This window comes from Triturus cristatus, chromosome 4_1 (genome assembly GCF_964204655.1).
Source record: "Triturus cristatus chromosome 4_1, aTriCri1.1, whole genome shotgun sequence".
In the NCBI taxonomy this organism is placed as follows: Eukaryota; Metazoa; Chordata; class Amphibia; order Caudata; family Salamandridae; genus Triturus; species Triturus cristatus.
The window spans coordinates 1,250,422,337-1,250,442,848 of NC_140585.1; the positions used below are offsets into that span (position 1 = coordinate 1,250,422,337).

General features: G+C 42.8%; 1 protein-coding gene across 4 annotated transcripts in view; it reads left to right on the forward strand.

Annotated features, from left to right (window-relative positions):
• Positions 1-19,155, forward strand: part of PRR13 (proline rich 13) — a 131,923-nt gene extending 112,768 nt beyond the window's left edge. For all 4 annotated transcript variants that reach the window (XM_085654681.1, XM_085654682.1, XM_085654680.1 and 1 more), the window contains one exon: positions 18,631-19,155. In XM_085654681.1, coding sequence (XP_085510807.1) covers positions 18,631-18,666 — 36 coding nt within the window. In that variant the 3' untranslated portion in view covers positions 18,667-19,155. The remainder of the gene's footprint in view (positions 1-18,630) is intronic.
• Positions 19,156-20,512: the final 1,357 nt, after the last annotated feature.

Genomic DNA, 20,512 nt, shown 5'->3' on the forward strand with positions numbered 1-20,512 from the left:
GTAAAGCTTTGATGCTGGATCTCAGAAGTCTAACTGGACAATAGTATTTGAGCTTTGCTTTCCGATAGCTGGGGCCTTACTCTAGCAGAGAATTATGAGTAAGACAACAGATTTAAAAAAAAAAAATCTTTTTTGGACCAGCAACCAGTGTAAAGATCTTAGCTGGGATGAGGAGGCAAAACCAGATGACGGTTGCATATGAGACTTGCAGCTGTGTTTTGACCCACTGGTAGTTTCGATATTAACGGCTCATTAGCAGAGGCTAATTGCTATAATCCAGCCTGCTAGTGAGAAGTGCCTGAACCAAGATTTTTCTCGCTGAAAGAGTAAGGAAAGGCTCTCCTCAACAGGCGCATCACGTATAAGCAGGTGCTGGCAGTAGATAGAACTTGGTCTTCCGTAGTGAGGCTGTTTTTTAAGAAATCCCCTACCCATTGGAGAGGTGTCCCATGTGTTCTGATCTCATACAGCCTTTGAAGCATCCTGGTGTGAGAGACCGTGTCAAACGCTGCGCATTAGTCTAACAGCACAACCATAGCTGGTGAATGAGCATCCAGAGAAAGCATTATATGGTCTACAACCGCTACCAAGGCGTTCTCTGTGTTGTGTGTAGATCTGAACCCAGATTGAGGTGGGTCCAGGATCTTGTTAGCCTCTAGATAATCTGTGCATTGCTGAACATATTCCTGGAAGAAATGTCTTCATATTCAAACTAACAGCACTGTTAGTTTTTGTCTTTCATTTTACTTCTAGAAAGACTGAGGGTAAAGGAGAGCCAAGCGTGTCCAAAGAGGCCCAAGCCCAACCAAACAATCTCCCCTTGGTTAATATTGAGCTCAGTGTTAAAAGTATGGTACCTAGCAGTAAGGAGTTACAAACACATTTGGGGTCAGTGTTGACTGGATTTCAATGTTGATCTGCATCTACTGCGTATTTACCTATGATAAAGTCATATTGTTTGTTTATGTAAATAACTGTATTAGCATTACAATTCATTGTTATTTACAGTATCTTACTGTTACTTTTTCAACAACTTTATTTCAAATAATTGAATGATAGGATCCATGAGAAACCAGCATAAGAGACATTGGAGTTGCTGAGGAGGGAGTATGGGTTTTACAATTAAAAAGACAAAGAGCTGAGACAGCGACAGGCTGGGATCAAGTACTAGTCAACTGTACAGTGTCTACTCTCCTAGCCATGGAATAAGACGTTTGAATCACATTTCTATCGAAGCAATCATTCATGAGTGTATAGAATACAATCGGGTAGTGTCGATCAATCCTGCCGAAGCCAACATTATGCCTCTATATATAGTGTCTAGGAGTTCAACAAATGCAAGATGAGGGGGCAAATCTTTTCAAAGTGTAACATTTTGTCTCTGACCGTTGGCTTGAGGTGTTCCATGGCACAGAGACTCCACTCCTTATTCCCCCACAGAGTAAGGATGGACTTTTCGGATCCTTTCCATTTTGTGCAATTTTCAATCTAGTAATGAGGTGAAGTTGGGAAATGACTTTACCAATCAATCAATCAAGAGGCTTTATTCGAGAAATTCTCATAAAAGCAATACACACAATGATAATTTTTAGAACATTGTTAAAATCATACCTCATAAAATGTACAGACGATCAAAATTCGCAAAGCTAGATATAACACAATGCATTAGCACAGTAACCAATATTACGTTCTTTTAAATAAATAGCTCCTAAACAATGACATTCTGCCTAATGGACCATGCCCACCCCAAAAATTTTGCGGTTGCTACAGTCAGTTGAAGACAGGAGCTAGTGCAAATAATTCTCATAGCTACAGAGCTGCTGGGAGCACGTAAATTTTTACAGGCCGGTGCTAACCAAATACGTCGTGGGGCTGCGTAGGCTTTGCAGGAAAACAAGAAGTGCCCAATGGACTCTTTTGTAATTCCACAGGCAGGACAGGTAGTACCGGTAGAACCCCTCCACCTCCCGGTTAAAGACCTTAAAGGGAGGGCACCTATCCTCAATTGAAAGAAAAGTTTCCTATCCCTTGGGTTAGTTATAATGTCCCAGAATAGTTCCAGTGTAGGAGGGGCTTAACATCCAAGAAACGACCAGACATAGAACCCGCATCAGATTTTCTCCACGCCTGCTCAGACACATGGGCCCAATACAGCTCCTTGATTACTTGCTTGCTTGGAAAGGATGCTTCTAATGGGGTATCCCATAGCAGCTTTACCCCAAGCACACATAACAATGTTCGAAGTTTACTCAACCATTGGATCTTATGGAAGACATCGGCCTTAATCACTGCTACAAAGCCCTCGGCATAATGCTTAAGTTCTGGTGTAGTCCAGAGCCGCCTCCAATATAAAATCGGGCGTAACCTTGCCAAGTCACCTACTGCCTTCCTTCCCAAATCATGTCTGAGGGGGATCAGAGGTGTGCTTTTAGGGAGGCCGGTTAGTGACCTAAAAAACTTATTCTCAGACATCTGCATCGAATTGAGGTTACCAAATCCCCACAATTCTGCACCATACAGTGCAGATCCCAGGGTTTTTGCTTCATACACCTGCAAAGCTGGTGCAATAGGTTTCAACTGTGATTTCCTATGCTCGAGCCCGAGGACTCCAGCCACTTGCCTATGCTTTAGAGCAGCCAAGTCAATGTGCTGAGCCCAGCTTAAATCATCAGTTATGTAGATGCCCAGATAAGTAAAGGCTCTAACTGCATCTAGGGGGCGTTGGCTCAAATACAACTTGGGTCTGACACTGCGGTGAGGGTTAAAAAACATGAGTTTAGTCTTTGCCACGTTGACTTCCAAACCATTATTCCTACAAAAATCATCAAAAATACAGAGGGCACTTTGCAGACCACTGGGAGTCTTTGACAGGATCAGCGTATCATCGGCAAACATCAAGATCGGTATCTTGATGCCCGCCAACGAGGGTGCGTCCACATTCGCGGATAGCATTCTTGCTACTACCCCATTAATAAATAGTGAAAAGAGCAGCGGGGCCATCGCACACCCTTGTCGCACACCCCGTTCGACCGGAAAATCAGCAGTAGTCTCACCCTGCCTACCCCACTGTATCCTGGCGAAATTTGCCTCATGTAACCACATAACCATAGTCAGTAGATCGTCAGGCAGACCCAGGCTTCTTAATTCAAACCACAGCTTGGACCTAGGCACCAGGTCGAAGGCAGCCCGTAAATCTACAAAAGCAGCGTACAAGCTGCCACCGCCAAGTACCACGGTGCGCCACTGTACCAGAGTGAATTGAAACACCTGGTCCATCGTGCTGGTGGCCCTCCGAAACCCTGCTTGGTAGGGTGATAGTGCATTATGCTCATCAACCCATTCCATAAGCCTATTTACCACCATCTTCCCCACAACCTTTTGTATGGTCGCTATCAAGCTAATTGGCCGGTAGTTCCCAGGCGACCCCCTATCGCCCTTCTTAAATATGGGAATAATGATTGCACCCCTCCAACTCATCGGTACCGGTGCTCCTTGAGCGACTGCATTAGCGAGGAGAAGGATGTATCTACCCCATCGTTCCTTATCATTAGTAAAAAGGTCTACCGGGACCCCATCCATTCCAGGGGCTCTACCCAACGATGCTACACTTAACGCCAACAGGACCTCTTTGAGACTAAAAAATGGCTCTTTGGGATAAACAACCTTAAACCCGTCCATCTCCCTGCCAGGATTAGATTCAGCATATTGAGGTTTAAAATATTTAACCCAATCCTCCTCCTGGACATTATTATCAGGGCAGTCAGGCTCACCACCCCTCCCCCATTTAACAATACTCCAGAAAAGCCTGGAATCCTTGGAGCCACAGGCTTCCAGTAGCTCTCTCCAGTGCCTCTCATCCCACTCCTTTTTTGCTGCGACTATACAATCTTTATAATTACTTCTGGCACCACGAATTACCGCCAGATCCCTAGTCTTAATAGCACTGCCCAAAGCTAGCCTTGCCATCCTGCACTGTGCATTGTACCACTTCACAGTCTTGTTTAGGGACCTACTATTATTCCTACCTACCTTCTGGAAATGTGACTTAATAGTTAAAAAAAGAATATCGTGAATTGTTGTCGCTTCCTGCGACCCCTGGGTAACAATGGCAACCTGCTCCAAGGCCTCAATTGCTCTATCCACCTCCATATTTATACTAGCCATAGAATCTTGATTGGCCAGTACACGAGGCCATTTTAACCGGCGTGTATCATTGGAGGGAACTGGTAAGGGGAGACCTTCCCACTCAGTTCGAACATTCCCGCTAGGCAAGGTCCACCATCTGTGACAAATACACAGAGGGTCGTGGTCACTTTCCAACCTGTGCATAACCTCCATATCATTAACCTGCTTCCATATTTCCAAACTACACATGACATAGTCTATCCTACTCCTACTCCGACCATTATCAAAAGTGCAAGCCCCCACCCTGTCACTCTTGGTTCTCCCATTCAACGCACGGAGGCCTCTCTCTAGACAGATGGTTTTTAGGCCAATAACATCATCAGACCATCGTTTTATCGGGTCCAGATCTAGTGGAGGGACACCCCAATGCCTATCCTCTTCTGACCCAATACAGTCATCGCCTATATCTAGTGGTTCGAATGTACGGCTAAAATCGCCAGCAATTATGATATTATTAACCAGGGAGTGGGTCTCTAGGAGAGCCACCAAAGAAGCTAAAACTTCTGACTTTCCACCCTTGTTACCCCTGGCATATACATTGTATAAATCAAGGCGCCCTAACGGTCCCAAATCAAGATTTATAAGTTGGATATCCTTACTCCCTGTCTCAATAACTCTTATGTTAAAACACAGGTTTTGCCGAACCCAGATCATCAGACCTCCCATAGGTCGACCCTTTTGGCCCTTAGTAGCTGGTATAGAGTAATTCAAATAACCCTGAAGGAACATGGGTTCGCACATCCATGTCTCTTGAAATAGACATATATCAAAACCATTAACAAAGTCAACCCAGTCTTGGGACTCCTGTTTGTGCCGCAAGCCCGCAATGTTCCATGAAATTAGACTTCCTGCCCCTTCCCCACCTTCGGTTGGAGCTTCCCTAACTGGAACTGACAAAGGCGATGGCACATTAAAAGTTGTAGTTAGACCTTTTTCATCTACAGAGCAAGTCTCACCAACCATCAAAACCTCCTCCCTACAAATATTACCATGATCAATAATGGAATCGCGGTCAGTGAGGGGGGCAGACTGAACTATTCGTGTACTAGAGGGTTCAATGAATTGTGGCTTCACGTGGGTAGCACCCCCAATCGGGCGGGCCCACATGCCCCGCAAGGGCTGTAATCTTCAATCGCACCCTTCCATGCCAGTGAACACATCAAACCTGTTTGCTGTCTCCAAGGGTGTAAAAGGTCTCAAATGATCCATTCTCCTGTTAGTGATTGTGTTAGAACTAGGAGGTACGGTATTCCACCCAAAGGGATCAGCAAAAGGTGCTGGGTATTGTGCTTGCACAAAATGCCCAGTATTGTAAGATGCTAAGAGATTCGTATAGGTAGGTGCTTGTCCACTTATATAGGTTGGAGGGAACACAAGTGATCTGGAATAGAAGTATGTCAGGGCACGAGGGGTGATGCAGTTATTGCCATTGCCCGTGGGCCAGTTTAATATGTAATTGACCACACATGGGTCTCTGAAATTAACTACAACTACGTCTCCCTCAAGGTCTTTGCTTCTACCACCCAGCCATGGGAGTCGCCGAACATGCACTATTTCACCATTGATGTTTTTTGTGATTGGTCTGTATATACTGAACCAGTGCATGATTTTATTTTTTAACTGGGCGAACCCTTCCTTTTTATTGTCTGTCAATATAGGGACCCCCGTCAAGACAACCACGAAGGGCACAGCTTCAGGGGGAAGTTCAACTAGTGGGCCTTTGTTCATTGGTGCCCTTACGTGTCTGGTACTTCCCCCCCCCCCCCCCCTCCTCCCGCATTTTTCCTACAAGTACCTTTTCCATTTCCCCTCGTGGGTTTACTGGCAGGAGTTACAGCTAGTTTGTTTGCCTGCAATGGGGGAAATAACCTTTGTTGGTTAGATTTTGCTAGATTGGGAAGTTGTGGTGTAACTTTGACGGGTTGGAATGAAACTTTAGAAGCAGAACTGGTTGGTTGTGCAACCAGGGTTATAGGTGGCACCGCCGTACTCACTGTGGCCCTAGTTGCACCGTCCTTGCTGCTAATAACAGACTCGATGGCCTCGAGTCGTTTCTCCACCCTCTTTAGCCCCTCAATAATTGGTAGAATAAAAGACCTAATTAATTGTTCCATGCTATCTGGTGGAACGGTGGGGAATGCTGCTTTCAGCACGGATTCAGCAGAAATGGCAGTAGGTACAATAGTACTAGCTTCCTTATCTATATGTGGAGGTTTAAGGGGGACTTCCAAGTTAGGCAAGTTGACTAATACGGCTACTGACGCCTGATCTGTTCTAATGGCCGGCTTGGAAGGCCTGCCAAAGTCGGTATGACTAATCTTAGATTTTTGTTGTTCCCCCCCTTTGCGTCTTCTTTTGCCTGGTGGTGCGCCATCGACCTTATGCAGCATTAATTTATTCATCTTATTTCGAACAGATTTTCCCCTACTAGTGGTCGGGTTGATCGAATTGGCAGTTATGTTGACGGGACTGGGAAGGGGAGTATAACTCATGGGCTGTTCAATGGAGAGACAAGGTGTAGGTGTGCAATCACGTAGCAGGAGTGGAACACTCTAGAGATGTAAGGTCGGCAATACCACTGAGACTTCCTCCACTGAGGGAGAGGGCGTGAGGCGTGAGATCTATTGGAGCCCTATTTTTCAGACATTCAACCGAGCGACGGCGCTCCGCCCTACGCTCTTCTAGTGTTGATTCCCTATCTAGATCAATGGGAACCCTTGTAAAGTAACTGTCGAGTGTGCCATTTAACGACCCCCCCCACCCCCCGGCTTTTCTAGAATTACATTGTCCAGACTCTGGGCCATAGCAACAATGCTAACAAAAGATACAAATAAAAAGAATAAAGAAAAGAAAAAGATGAAAGGGAATGAGCCCTGCCCGGCCTCGCTCGGCCTCAGAGGGCCCGCCCTTTGCCCGGGCTTAGCCCCGGGCACTCCCGCGCAGCGGGGATCTAGATCGTTTAAGTAGGGCGGGGTTACAGGCCGTGGGCGGAGCAACAGGGAGAGCGGACCAGGTGTTGGCAGTCGGTCTGGCAGGGACTTCTGGGAGATGGAGTCCCTGCTGAAACGCTCGCAGCCCTGCGGCACCCTTTAGCCACAGACCACGAGTCCTTCGGGCAGATTGCACTGTCTCACCCCAGGCGGCTAGGAATGGTGGTGGGTTTAGAATCAAGCGTCTTCCTCCCGGTAAACTAGTCTCCTCCAAAGGTTTAAACAAGAGGTCCCACTGAAGCAGGGCAGGCAGGTGTCTGTAATCCTCTCGGGCGGCCGAGGGCGGAGCAACAGGGAGAGCGGACCATGTGTTGGCAGTCGGTCTGGCAGGGACTCCTGGGAGATGGAGTCCCTGCTGAAACGCTCGCAGCCCTGCTGCACCCTTTAGCCACAGACCACGAGTCCTTCGGGCAGATTGCACTGTCTCTCACCCCAGGCGGCTAGGAATGGTGGTGGGTTTAGAATCAAGCGTCTTCCTCCCGGTAAACTAGTCTCCTCCAAAGGTTTAAACAAGAGGTCCCACTGAAGCAGGGCAGGCAGGTGTCTGTAATCCTCTCGGGCGGCTGAGGGCGGAGCAACAGGGAGAGCGGACCAGGTGTTGGCAGTCGGTCTGGCAGGGACTCTTGGAAGATGGAGTCCCTGCTGAAACGCTCGCAGCCCTGCTGCACCCTTTAGCCACAGACCACAAGTCCTTCGGGCAGATTGCACTGTCTCTCACCCCAGGCGGCTAGGAATGGTGGTGGGTTTAGAATCAAGCATCTTCCTCCCGGTAAACTAGTCTCCTCCAAAGGTTTAAACAAGAGGTCCCACTGAAGCAGGGCAGGCAGGTGTCTGTAATCCTCTCGGGCGGCCGAGGGCGGAGCAACAGGGAGAGCGGACCATGTGTTGGCAGTCGGTCTGGCAGGGACTCCTGGGAGATGGAGTCCCTGCTGAAACGCTCGCAGCCCTGCTGCACCCTTTAGCCACAGACCACGAGTCCTTCGGGCAGATTGCACTGTCTCTCACCCCAGGCGGCTAGGAATGGTGGTGGGTTTAGAATCAAGCATCTTCCTCCCGGTAAACTAGTCTCCTCCAAAGGTTTAAACAAGAGGACTTTACATATCAGGGAGTTAAGAGGGTAGAAACCTGTGTCATCGGCTCCCCCCCCATCAATATAGTCCGAGGGGTGATTCTTAATTAACCCCTGTGATTTGGGAAATATGTGTCATCGCCTATTCTCAGAAGTGGTGAATCTCTGGGCAGTCCTATCACATATGCATGTATGCTCCTCAGCTGTCACACCCTCCAACACTTGCTGTCACCTTCATGGATTTGTGATAAGCGATCTGGATTTAGATACTAACGCAGGAGTACCTTATGGGCACTTGCTTTGTATTGTATGCAAATATAGGACTAAGCAGCCCTATGCCAAATCGTGATCTACTTGTTTTTGTATATATCGGTGTCTAAGTCTGTTGTCCTTTTGGCGATGTTATGTGTGAAGTGGAAATCTAGGGGCAGTTCAAGTACTCTATAGATCTGTTATATACCTTTCCTCTTGTCTCCACCTGCAAGTATTTCTTTGATATTGGCGGGTTCCCTTGTGCCCCCCTGCTTTCTGTTGAATTGGCGTGCCTAATGTAGGAGTTGTGTAATCCTAAAAACATCTGTCCTGACTGAGACACATTGCTCCCATACCATCAATGGACAAATCTTTAGGTGTCAAGTCAGGACTACTCTTGCTTTGCAAAAATCTACTAACCTGCCCGGTTGAAAATCTAGCTTTCCCATTATAGTAGAGTATGGGGAGGGGTATGTCGTGACAGATGTAGAGTGGGCTGCCTCCCACCAGTGGAATAGATTAGTCATAGTGGAGCAATGTAGAAGTCTCATCAGTTTGAGGGATCGTAGCAGGAGCCACAGAAGATGCTTTAGCAGAATTCTACAAGGCAACTGTTTCATCTGTTCCTAGGGATTAGTGGTTGATTGGGGCTGCCACATAGATACATACGATACTCCTAATCCGCCCTCCATTGGGGTTCTATATAACTCCGACCTGGATTCTCGTGACCTTATTATTCCAGACATTCGCCCACAACTTCCTTTGAATGATTTTAACAGTATCTCTAGTCTTGGGAGTGTCATACTGTTAATGAGTTTTCAAACCTCACCAGCTCCTGAAGTAAGCCTTGACTGTTCCGCCTTTCTGACCTAAGAGTCAAGTGCTAAAATGGGGTACTTGCTCTTTGGAATGCAGCAATTTTGTGACACCAGCGATAAACACAATAAATGTCACGGTTCATGCTGTTTAACCCCTGGGTGCCCTTGGGACCCCCAGGAAAAGACCTCAAAAGCTTCAAAACAGAATTGTGATTTCTTAACATTTTTTTTTTTTTTTTAAACGAGCGCCCTCTCCTCCCTCAACAGTCAGATTGGATTAATTGTTAGTTTCTTCCAATCTATATGACATTTAGTTAAATATTCCTTTAAGTTCAGAAACTTTTTATTAAAAGAAAATGCTCAGATGTTACAGAATAAGACACAAAATAAGAAAAAGGATAACAGACAAAAGCAAATATCAAGCTAAGTAACGGCAATAACATAGGCTATAATATGAGACATAAAAAATTGAGAATAAATATATGCAAGAACTGGCAACTGGTATGAAATAAGGGATTAAAAAGGGATATGAAATACTCATTATATGCAAAGAGAAACTCTAAAACAGGAAGTCATGGAGGTTTAGAAACTTCTTGCTGTAACGGAGGTAAGGACAGAGGTACGAGCACTTAAGTAAAAAAATACTGTAACTGGGCTCCACAATTCTCTTCGCTTACTAGCTATGGTTAAGGGGTAAACAAAAGTAGTGTCTAATCTATGATTGTAGCAAACAGCATACCACCAAGCCTTATAAGAGAAATTGGTATAATCCTTCCAATTTTTAGTTATTTGCTGAAATGCTACTGCTAATAATAAGTCGATTATCCTAACGCTACAAGTGCAATGATCCCAGATGGGAGAAAGACTCCCTAAAAAAATGTGAGAAAGAGAAAAGGAGTGAATGGAAGAAAAAATCTTATTAATTTGAGACCAAACCTGCTTCCAAAAGCTAAGAACAAAGTGACAACTAAAAAGCATATGAAAAAGATCTGCACGTGGTGAGGAGCAGGACCAACATTTATCAGAGGCATCTGGGAAGTGTTTGCTGAGGGTGAGTGGTGAAAACAATAAACGATTATAAATAAAAAATAATGTTTGAGTAGTATTGGCAGCCCTGGAAGATCTACGTATCTTCAACCATAACTTGTCCCATAACTGAATAGACCAAGAAGTTGCAAAATCTTTTTCCCAATCTTCCTCTGTCGCGGTTTTAATGCGAGGGAAAGTCAAAGTGTGAAGAAAGGCGTATATCTGTGAAGCTTTAGAATGTTTGAGAAGTAAAGAATTCAGCGAGGAAACATCAGAAGACGTGTACATTGATGGGGGAGGTACAGCAAAATGAACCTCGTAAGCTTGTTGTACTGCACGTGTCAATAACAAAAATTTGGCTCGAAAAGCGAGAGGCAGACCGAAAGACGTGGCAGCTAAATCAAACTAAATGATCTGAGTATGATGGAAAAGTTGCCGCACCCAAATAAGGCCACGTGTTCTCCAAGATTTCCAAAAAATTGGCTTATTATTGATTAAAATAGACGTGTTATGCCAAATAAGTTGATAAAAAAAGGATGAATCCGGTAAGCAAGGAAACATTTTGGAAGTATGTTTAAGAATGGGAGTTGATATAGATTGAGGTTTACGAGAAAACATAAGGTATTCTTTGAAGGAGAAGGGAGAGATGAAAGACTGTTCTAAGTTCAACCAGAGAGGAGAAGATGATGAGGAGTCTTCAATCCACTGAGCAACTTGATGTACTAAGAAGGATTTATGATACAAGGAAAAGTTTGGAAAGTTCACCCCACCCTCTCTTTTAGAGCGCATTAGCTTATATAGAGACATACGAGGTTTTTTGTGCCCCCATAAAAAGGAAGATAAGATAGAATTAATTTTCTTGAAATATTTCAAAGGAATGGCAAGTGGTATGTTGGATATTGTGAACAAAACAATGGGAGAAAGCATCATCTTGATTGTATCTAGTCTTCCCCACCACGATAGATAGAGAGGATGCCATTTGTTAGTGAGAGTAGTTAATTTTTGTATACAATCATCCATACACTTAGTGATTGTACCCGAAAGAGAGGAGGAAAAGTTGAGGCCCAAATATTTAATAGAAGTAGGGCTCCAAGTAAAACCTGAAGCAGAAAAGTCATCTTTAAAAGTTACTTTAGTAAGTGGTAGGATTTCGCACTTATCTTTAATTTATAACCCAATACCTGAGTAAAAAACTGAAATTCATCTAAAAATGCTGGAAGGGAGGTAACTGGTTGTGATATAAATAATAAGACATCAGCGTAAGCTGCCATTTTAACGTTGGAATTACGAAAGTTAAAGCCATGTATATTGTCATTCTGACGAATACGTAAAAGAAAGGGTTCTAAAGCAAGATTAAACAAAAAGGGTGAAAGTGGACAACCCTGTCTAACCCCTCTCCCTAACGAAAAATAAGAAGATAAGCCCCCATTAGCCAAAATTGCTGCTCTAGGACAAGAATAAAGCAAGGAAATCAGGGAAATAATCTTTGATCCAAAACCAAACCACTTCAGAGTTTTAAACAGATAGGACCACTCAACCCGATCAAAAGCTTTTTCCGCATCCAAAGCTATGGCAGCGAGGGACTGAGAATACTGTGAAGTCTTAGAAAGAATATCAAAAAATAATCTAGTGTTGTCCGACAACAATCTGCCCTTAACAAAACCAGATTGTTCTTTCCCTAAAAGCTCGGGTAGGAAAGACTCCAAACGCAAAGCTAATGCTTTTGAAAACATTTTATAGTCAATGTTTACTAGAGATATAGGGCGATAATTTTTACAGTGCTGTGGATCTTTGCCCGGTTTCGGGATAATACAGATAAGGGCATCAGAGAAGGATATAGAAGCGGAACCAGTTTGAAGAAAGGAAGAGAGAAGCAAATGTAATTTGGGGATCAGCAAATTTGAAAAGCAGGAAAAAAACTCAACAGTAAAGCCATCCGGCCCCGGAGCTTTCCCATGTTTGAGGGTGTGTAAAGCCTGGAGGAGATCCCTGTGAGTAAGATCAGATTCTAAAGAGGAAAGGTCCGGAGGAATACCGAGAGGAGAAACGATGGTTGACAAAAATTGAGAAATGGACTGCTCAGACGAAGATGCTTCAGAGGAATACAATGTTTCATAAAAATGTAAGAATTCTTGTAAGATGTCATCACTTTTTTGTTTCAGTAACCCGTCATGACCATACACAGATTCAATGGTGACTTTGTTTTGTCTCACCTTTAAATAATTAGCCAAAAATTTACCAGCCTTATTCTGCCCACCAAAAAATTTGGCGCTAGATTTTAAAAGAAAATTAGAGGCATTAAATGTGGAGTCTTTATTAAATTGAAGTTTGGCAGAAATGAGGTCATTTAAGCAATCTTTTGATTTAGAAGTATAATATAGGTGCTCTAATTGTTTAATTTTGAAAGTAGAACATTAGTGGCTTGTTGGGCTTTCTTTCGTTTACGAGAAACATAGCTAATGATAAAATCCGTAGCTGATGCTTTGAAAGCGTCCCAGACTACAGGAAAAGGAACTTCACCTGTGTGATTACGCAAAAAATAATCGTGAAAAAAGGCTGTAAAAGAAGAAACCAATTGTACATCAAGAAGGAGAGTATTATTAAAGCGCCATTTTTTAATGGAAGTAGGTTTTTGTAGTACATCTAAAGAAATGGAAACTGGGGCATGGTCTGAAATTAAAATGGAGCCGATGTCAGAAGAAATAAGAGACTGGGTGAGGTGGTGTGAGATAAAAAAATAATCTAGTCGAGATTGGGTTTGGTGAGGAGGTGAAAAGAAAGAGTATTCTCGCGAAGTGGGATTACAGAGTCTCCAGGCATCAGTAAGTTTGTATTGTGCAATGAGGTGAGTGAAAGACTTTTGCGATTTATGTGGAGTGTAAGCGCTAGTTGAGTTTCTATCCAAAAAGGGATCAAAAACTTCATTACAATCACCCACTAAAATAAAATTGTCAACGTAATGCTGAGTGATTAGTGGAGCTAAAGAGGTCCAGAAAGAGGCGTCCCCACAAGTTGGAGCGTACACATTTAGAATAGAAATAGGAACATAGTTAATTTCAATTTAGACAAACACCCATCTGCCTGAAATATCAGCAAAATGCGTCACTGACTTAACTGGAACACCGTTGCGTTTACTATCCCCTGGAGAAAAATACACTTCCCCCACCCAACCTCTTTTCAGTTTGGCAGATTCATCTGCCGATAGATGCGATTCCTGTAAACAGGCTATATCTGCATTGAGTTTGGTCAAATGGGATAATACTCTGTCTTTTAATTGGTGAATGTAAACCTCTAACATTCCAAGAAAATATTTTCAAAGGCATAAAACAACATTAAAAAAGCATATCAAGATACTATTCGAGGGAGAAGCATGAGGAAGAAAGATATTACAAGCAAAAATGCACATTAATAAGAGACAACAAAGATAAATAAAGATAATTTCATAAAAAACAACATAGTGAAAGCCAGTTACATGATAAAGAAAAAAGGAGAGAGTAAAAAAGAAGAGGTTCAGTGAAAACATAAGCCAAGAAATGAGCTGGGGAAAAGCAAAGCTAAGGGAGAAATAAGGAGCTAAGGAGCATACCAAAGAAAAAGAAAGAAATGAGAGAACAAAGGAGTAGAGGAGAAGGAATAAAAAAAAAAAACTTACATATTGTCGAGAACAAACAAAAGGAGAGGAGGGTGGAGGCCACATGGAACAATGGCGGGTCATGAGCTTCAATGGGAAGGCAGGGGAGGAAGACGACTACAACGAACTCCAAGGACACGAAGGAGGCTGACGATGTGAAGGAATAGAATCTGTGCAAAGGGGGGAGAAGGATGAGTGTTAAATGTTAAGAACAAATAAATTTGATAAAAAACAAACAATCAAGAAAATCATACAAGCATAACAATCATGGAAACCAGTAAGGAACAAAGCATAAAGGCATTAATATGAAATATGCGGGTGATAACCAATTAACAAGAACTGGATGAAGTATCAGTGTCCATTTTGTTAGCAGTGTGAGAGTACAGAAAACTTTAGTTTCGGCGGATCATCATAGGTAGTAGTCTTGTTGTTGAAAGTCACCTTGAAAAGGCATGGATGAAAAAGTCCATATCTCGCTCCCAAAGAACGAAGCTGTGGTCGAAGAGAAAGGAATTCCCTGCGCCGGTCAGCAGTGGATTTAGCATAATCCTGTGCAAGGAAAATCTGATTACCAGACCATGTAAGACGAGGAAGTGCTTTAGCTGCAGACAGAACGGTGAGTAAATCCGTATACTCCAAAAAGTAGAGAATAACACCTCTCGGCCTCTTAGTATGAGTAGTAGATAACCCAGTAGGAGGAGGACCTAAACGATGAGCTCTTTGTATGTTGAGATGAGTGGAATCCGGCAACTGGAGAATCTTCGGCAAAAAGGATTTGAAAAAAGCTAGGGCATCAGACCCCTCTGAATTTTCCGCCAAGCCGTAAATGCGAAGATTATTCCTCCTACTTCTGTTCTCTAAGTTCTCAATTTGTTTATGAAGTGCCGAAACTTGAAGACATAATGGATCAACCTTGGCAACAGAGGAAGTAAGAGTATCCACAGATTGTTCTAGATGGGTCACACGACCATCAATGGTCGACAACTTATCAGAGAGCAGCTGAAGAGTAGATTTGATTTCCTCAAGGGTAGTTTTAGTTTCTTCAATAAAAGGGCGCAAGGCCCTGATTTCATCCAAAAGGACATCCATTGTTACTGAGGAAGCCTGTTTGGGAGGAGAAGGGGGGTCTTTTTTTAGCCTTTTGGTTGAACCCTTGAGGAGGCCGCTGGTTTGTGAAGTTGAGGCAGAGGAAGAACCTTTAGCAGAGGGATCAAAGGAGTCATCCATCTCTAGACACTGATATCTAGAACTCGTATGAAGAAGAAATTTACGAGGAGTTATAGAAGGCTTGCGTACCTCCTTAGATAATCTACCCATATAGGCAAAAAACGGATGCAACTAAGATACATAAAAACAGGTAACCAAGCAATACAATATAATATAAGGCTCCTAATATGGAAGAAAATCTAAATAAGAATAAGATATGACCATAAATAATAATAATTATGAGGTATTAAGAAAGATGCTCTGTCAAAATAGAACTAGTGAATTGAAAAAATTGAAGTGTGTACAATTAAGTACAGTAAAGTTGAGAGCTTATAAACGAGGTATTAGCGAATGAGCCACATGGAGAAGACAAGTGAAGAGACAGCGAGTTATAACAACAGAGGGATAACATCCCGGCAGAAAGAACAAACAGAATAGCTAGGCAATATGAGGAATTAATAAAGTCTGAGGAATGAAAACAAATAAATGAAGAAAACGAAAACAAAATGTGCAATACAGTGTAGCAATAGTCTGAAAAACATGACAAGAAAAGAGGAAAGGGTTGCCTCTAGGTAGAGAAAAAACAGTCTTTCTAGAGACAAGAAATGAATAACACAGTATTAAGAGCATTAAGTTAGAAGAGTGAAATGAGTATGTGGCATGTGAAGAGACGTAACCTCACAGAAATCAAATATGGAGCAGTACAATCACCTCTACTTAAATAACATTTTGTCAAAAAGGAGCTAGAAATGAGGTGCCCGGGTTAGTCAGTGTAAGCAAAACACATGTGGAGATGAGTAGCTTGCGTTGGTATCCATGAAGAGTCTGTCATGAAGGGGCTGAGTAGTGACTCAAACAGAAGAGGAAGATTCCCAATCTTGAAAAATGCTTGTAGATGAAATGCATATTAAAAATCAACTGTTCCCAAGCAGTTTGCAGCTCGTTACGTATAAAGCATGAGAGCGAGAGGGCACAATTACGTGGCTCCGGGGAAAAAGAATATCTCCTCAGGACGCGGGCGACAACAAAATGGCGGGCGCCATGGAGCGCCGAGAGAATAATGAAAGATTCGAACCTAAGGGCTTTCCTTCCAGCGAAGATGATCACTCCGCCGGGTGCCGCATGAGTTCAGACACACGCGCTGATAATTTCACCGATCCTCTTCACTGGTGAAACATCGCGCTTCCCTCGTTTACTCCGCCAGCACCGGGAGCTCTACGTAGACGCCGCCATCTTCCGTGGGCACTAACCACGCCCCCCTCCTAGTTAAATATTCCTAACAAGCATAAACCTGCAACTCCAGCACAATACACGCTGCCTTCACCTCGATATGCCAAAAAAAAGCTAATTTGCTGTCTCACAGTTATCCAGAATGCTGCACTCTAAAATACTGGTAATGGAACACCTTCCTCATACTGTAAATGTCACATTTGACATCAGCATCTTGCCACTTACCCTCAAAAGTATTCATGTAGTGAACCCTACTACTTCAGGCAACAGAATAGAACATTAAGCGATGGGATCGCCTCTCCACCAAACGGATTCCATTTCACAGCCTTTGAACACAGTGTACCTTCTAAAAACGGTGTAGAATTCTTGTTAAGACTCCCAGACATTCAAGCCCCATAGCCTTCATAAAAAAGTCTGAGTCCATCTTAAACTAAGATGGTCTCTGTGGTTCATCTTCAAAGCATATATAACATATGGAGTATACAAGAGTGTCAAGTCTCTCCATATGTGTATCCTCTACCGTCTGCTTCAAAAACAACGAACATTTCATCTTTTTGTAGGTAGGACTTGTGAATTACAGCGGAAGTTCCACTTACCACGTTGCTTTGTTGTCTATTGTGGGTACATACACGTGGCTGCACCAGATAAAGTGACAACGCAACATTTAACTCTCTTCCACTTTAAATGTACCAAAGAATAGTAAGCTGCAAGAAAGATGATGGCTGACCAGTTTTAATCTTGGGCAATAGTGAAAGACGGTATATGGCAAAAAAAGAAATTGGAGGATTTTGTGTTGTGGGCCATTCAATTGCCAAAACAGTGTTTTTTTGTCATTGTTGTAGGTGCCTCTGATAACATCACATGAAATTGTCTATGATACTAGGTCCCAATCGAGATGTTATAAAGGACTGCCTGAATCTTCATCAGTTAAAATGCATTCCCTGGCTTGCCTACATCAACATTTTTATGCAAGATCTAGATCAATCTGCGTTTTTTGATAATCCTGAGACCCTGTCCTGTCTCACGAGAAGGGACCTAAAGGCATTATGTTTAAATCATTTAGAGTCTATCAGGCTATCCTCTAATATTATGAAACCATCGGTCCGGGCCAATCAATTGCTTTTGACTAAGGCGGTGATACAACCTTTATGTATTATTTATTTATGGTAATTATGATAGGTTATTCTTGAAGCGTTTACCCCTAGGCAATTTTCATAATCTGGTTACCTTTCCCTAGTCAAATGATTGGTCACGTTCTCTTTACCTGTGCCCCTGTGATGACACTGCAGCACAGTCAACAATCCACATCATATTTTTCTACAAATTTTACACCTCACTCAGGAAAAGATGGATTTTGCCTCATTTGAAACTGCAGGCTCGAGACTCACGTCAACCAGCTTTCCTTAAGTTGTCGTTTCTGGATGATGAAACTGTTACTGACCACATTGCAAAATATCTGAAAGGGGTGGTCAGAACCAGGAAAACAATGCAAGGCCCGACTTAATTTTAACTGATTACTAGTTTACTTATGCTAGGGTTGTATATTGATGTGAGATTATGGTACTGATAGTAACATTTTAACCTATGCTATACCAATAGATCAGTTTGTAATTTTTTATCGGCTTTTATTGCATTTTAAAGTTTTACATTGTTGTATGTATGTAGTTTTTGATATGTTTTTATGTTTACATATATTTTAATCGAATAAAGCGTATTTTGACTTTTCTATGATACTAGTTTTAATGTTGTGACTGGAAGATGTACTTAACAGAGAGCAGAGCTGTAGACAGTATTAATCTTTGGAACACATTCTGCATAATGCCCAGACACACTCAGAGTTATTAATAGAGCCTCCTCAAAGTTCTTCACATATGTCTGTCTCATTTAGCATAAGGTGCACACTGCAAACAATGCACATACAGATATTGGAGATACAGGGGCGGACAATAATAAAAACTCGACCTAATTTTTTTAGAATGTTTTGCTCTTATTAGTGGAATGTTGGAGAAGGGAAATCGGTAGGTGGTAGTGATGTCTGGAAACTACTTTACTGCGATAGACAAGTGAGGCACAAACATAGGCTTTCACTCAAACATGCAGTGTTGTGTACCTGGTTGGTGGGAGCGCATGTTTTCTCCTGGTATGGTGGGGAGACTTGTTTAATGTTAGTCTTCTTTCCGCCTCTCTCTGACTTTTTTTTTTCTTTTCCCTTTTCTGCAGTCTTCATCATCCTCCTCCTCCTCCAGCAGCGATTAGAACCAAGAGACTGCCTGGCAAGCTCCGCAAAGCATACCATAACATATGAAGCTTCCAGATATTCCTGCCAGTATCAATACCTGCATGGGTCAAAGGAGGCTCCTCGGCTGCGGCATTCTGCCCTCCATCTATTAATCTTGCTTTGTAATTGAAGGCCAAGGCTAGAATCATGCTGTAACCAAATTTTCCAGATTACTGCTTTCTAATGTGTATTGTATGCATGGATCCGAAATGTGCTCCGTGTATGTGTGTTCCTTTTGACCCAAAGTGACAAACTACCAAATATTGATTAAAGTAGAACTTGCCCACAGTAATCCTCCGGCCTAGAAGCATTAATGGACCAGTCAGTAGTCTCAAAGAGATTTCTTTTTTACAGTTCCATACATGCAGATAAATATTTAAAATACAGCCCCAGAGACCCTCCCAAAAAATTGCTTATATGTGTTCATAGGTGTATCCGTATATAGCATTAAACATTCTCATATTCAACTTCCACTTTGCTTGCTACTATGTGTACAACTAAAATGCTCTTTCTAAAGTTCCTTCATGTGGTCTGTCTGCATCCAGTCCTCCTAAACCGACACTGAGGTTTTGAGGTCACTCAGTGTCTCGCAAGACTCTGCAGGCCCTTTGCCAGCTTGATCTTGCTGTTGGCACCTCTCTGCTCTTCTGATGTGATCTTATGCTTGTCTACACATGCCCTGCCCATAGCTTTGTTGCAGCATATGTCCTCAATAGTTCTAGGAGGAAATCCAACATTCCCCCCCCCCCCCCCCCCCCCCCCAAAAAAAAGAACAGCTGCCGGTGTGCCTTTGGTACAGATGCATACTATCCTGAGACAACTTAGGTGAATGATGGTTTTGGAGGTAGAGAATAACACACACATGTGGCTAGTGAGCATGGCCTTTTTTGAACCGTGATACTCACATCTTAGGAAAGGTTTTTCGACATGGCTCATTATGCATTTACCAGAAGAACCGACAGGTTCCGAAATTAACTTAAGGAGCCTTTGGAACATATTGCGAATTGTTTAGGGTTCGACAAGCCACACTGGAAGCCCCCTAAGTCACTTCAGGCGACATGACTATTGGTGTTCCAATAGCAATTCTAAGATCCAGACAGTTTGCGAAGCTGGTGTTAAATGATCTTGTACTGAGCTTTGGTTTTGCAAGTTGAAGCAAACCTTTGATTGTAGCCGATTCACATTCATGGAACAGACTGATGGACAATACAAAATGATGAAAAACATGGACTGTCCGGTTCTAAGCTGCTACATCTCAATTGACAGGCAAAGTCAAAATATTGACTCTTAGACTACACCCCCATATACCAGTTAAAAAATGCTGGTGTCGTAAATGTATCCTTCTGAAAGCATCACAAGTGAGCCCAACAACAAAGCAACGCAAACTGAAATGACGACCTGCGGTCAATCAGCCAAATGACTTCCATGATTGAGTCTGACTGCAGTCCTCAGAGAGTTACATAAAGATCATTAGGTGCAGAGTGAAGTGTGCAAGTTTTATTCTAAAACAGCTCTGGATATGTCCAGCAAGCCTTTAGACATCATGGTGTTAGGCACCAAAACCCCATGATTGCTTTTCACTCTTAATAAAAACAAAAGTGGACTTTAACTAACGACATAATAGGGTATCAAGTTCTTAAATCAATACAGTGGGTGTGTAAAGGCAACAATACACTATTGGGAAGATTTTTAATTGTGCAATTGCTGTGTTGAGCGTGACCTGTTTCTTAATTGCTATTCATCTAAGAAGAGCACACACTACTTTAATATGTTAATTTGTACGTACCCTCTTGTTATCCCAACTCTCAGGCTCTGTCCAGGTTT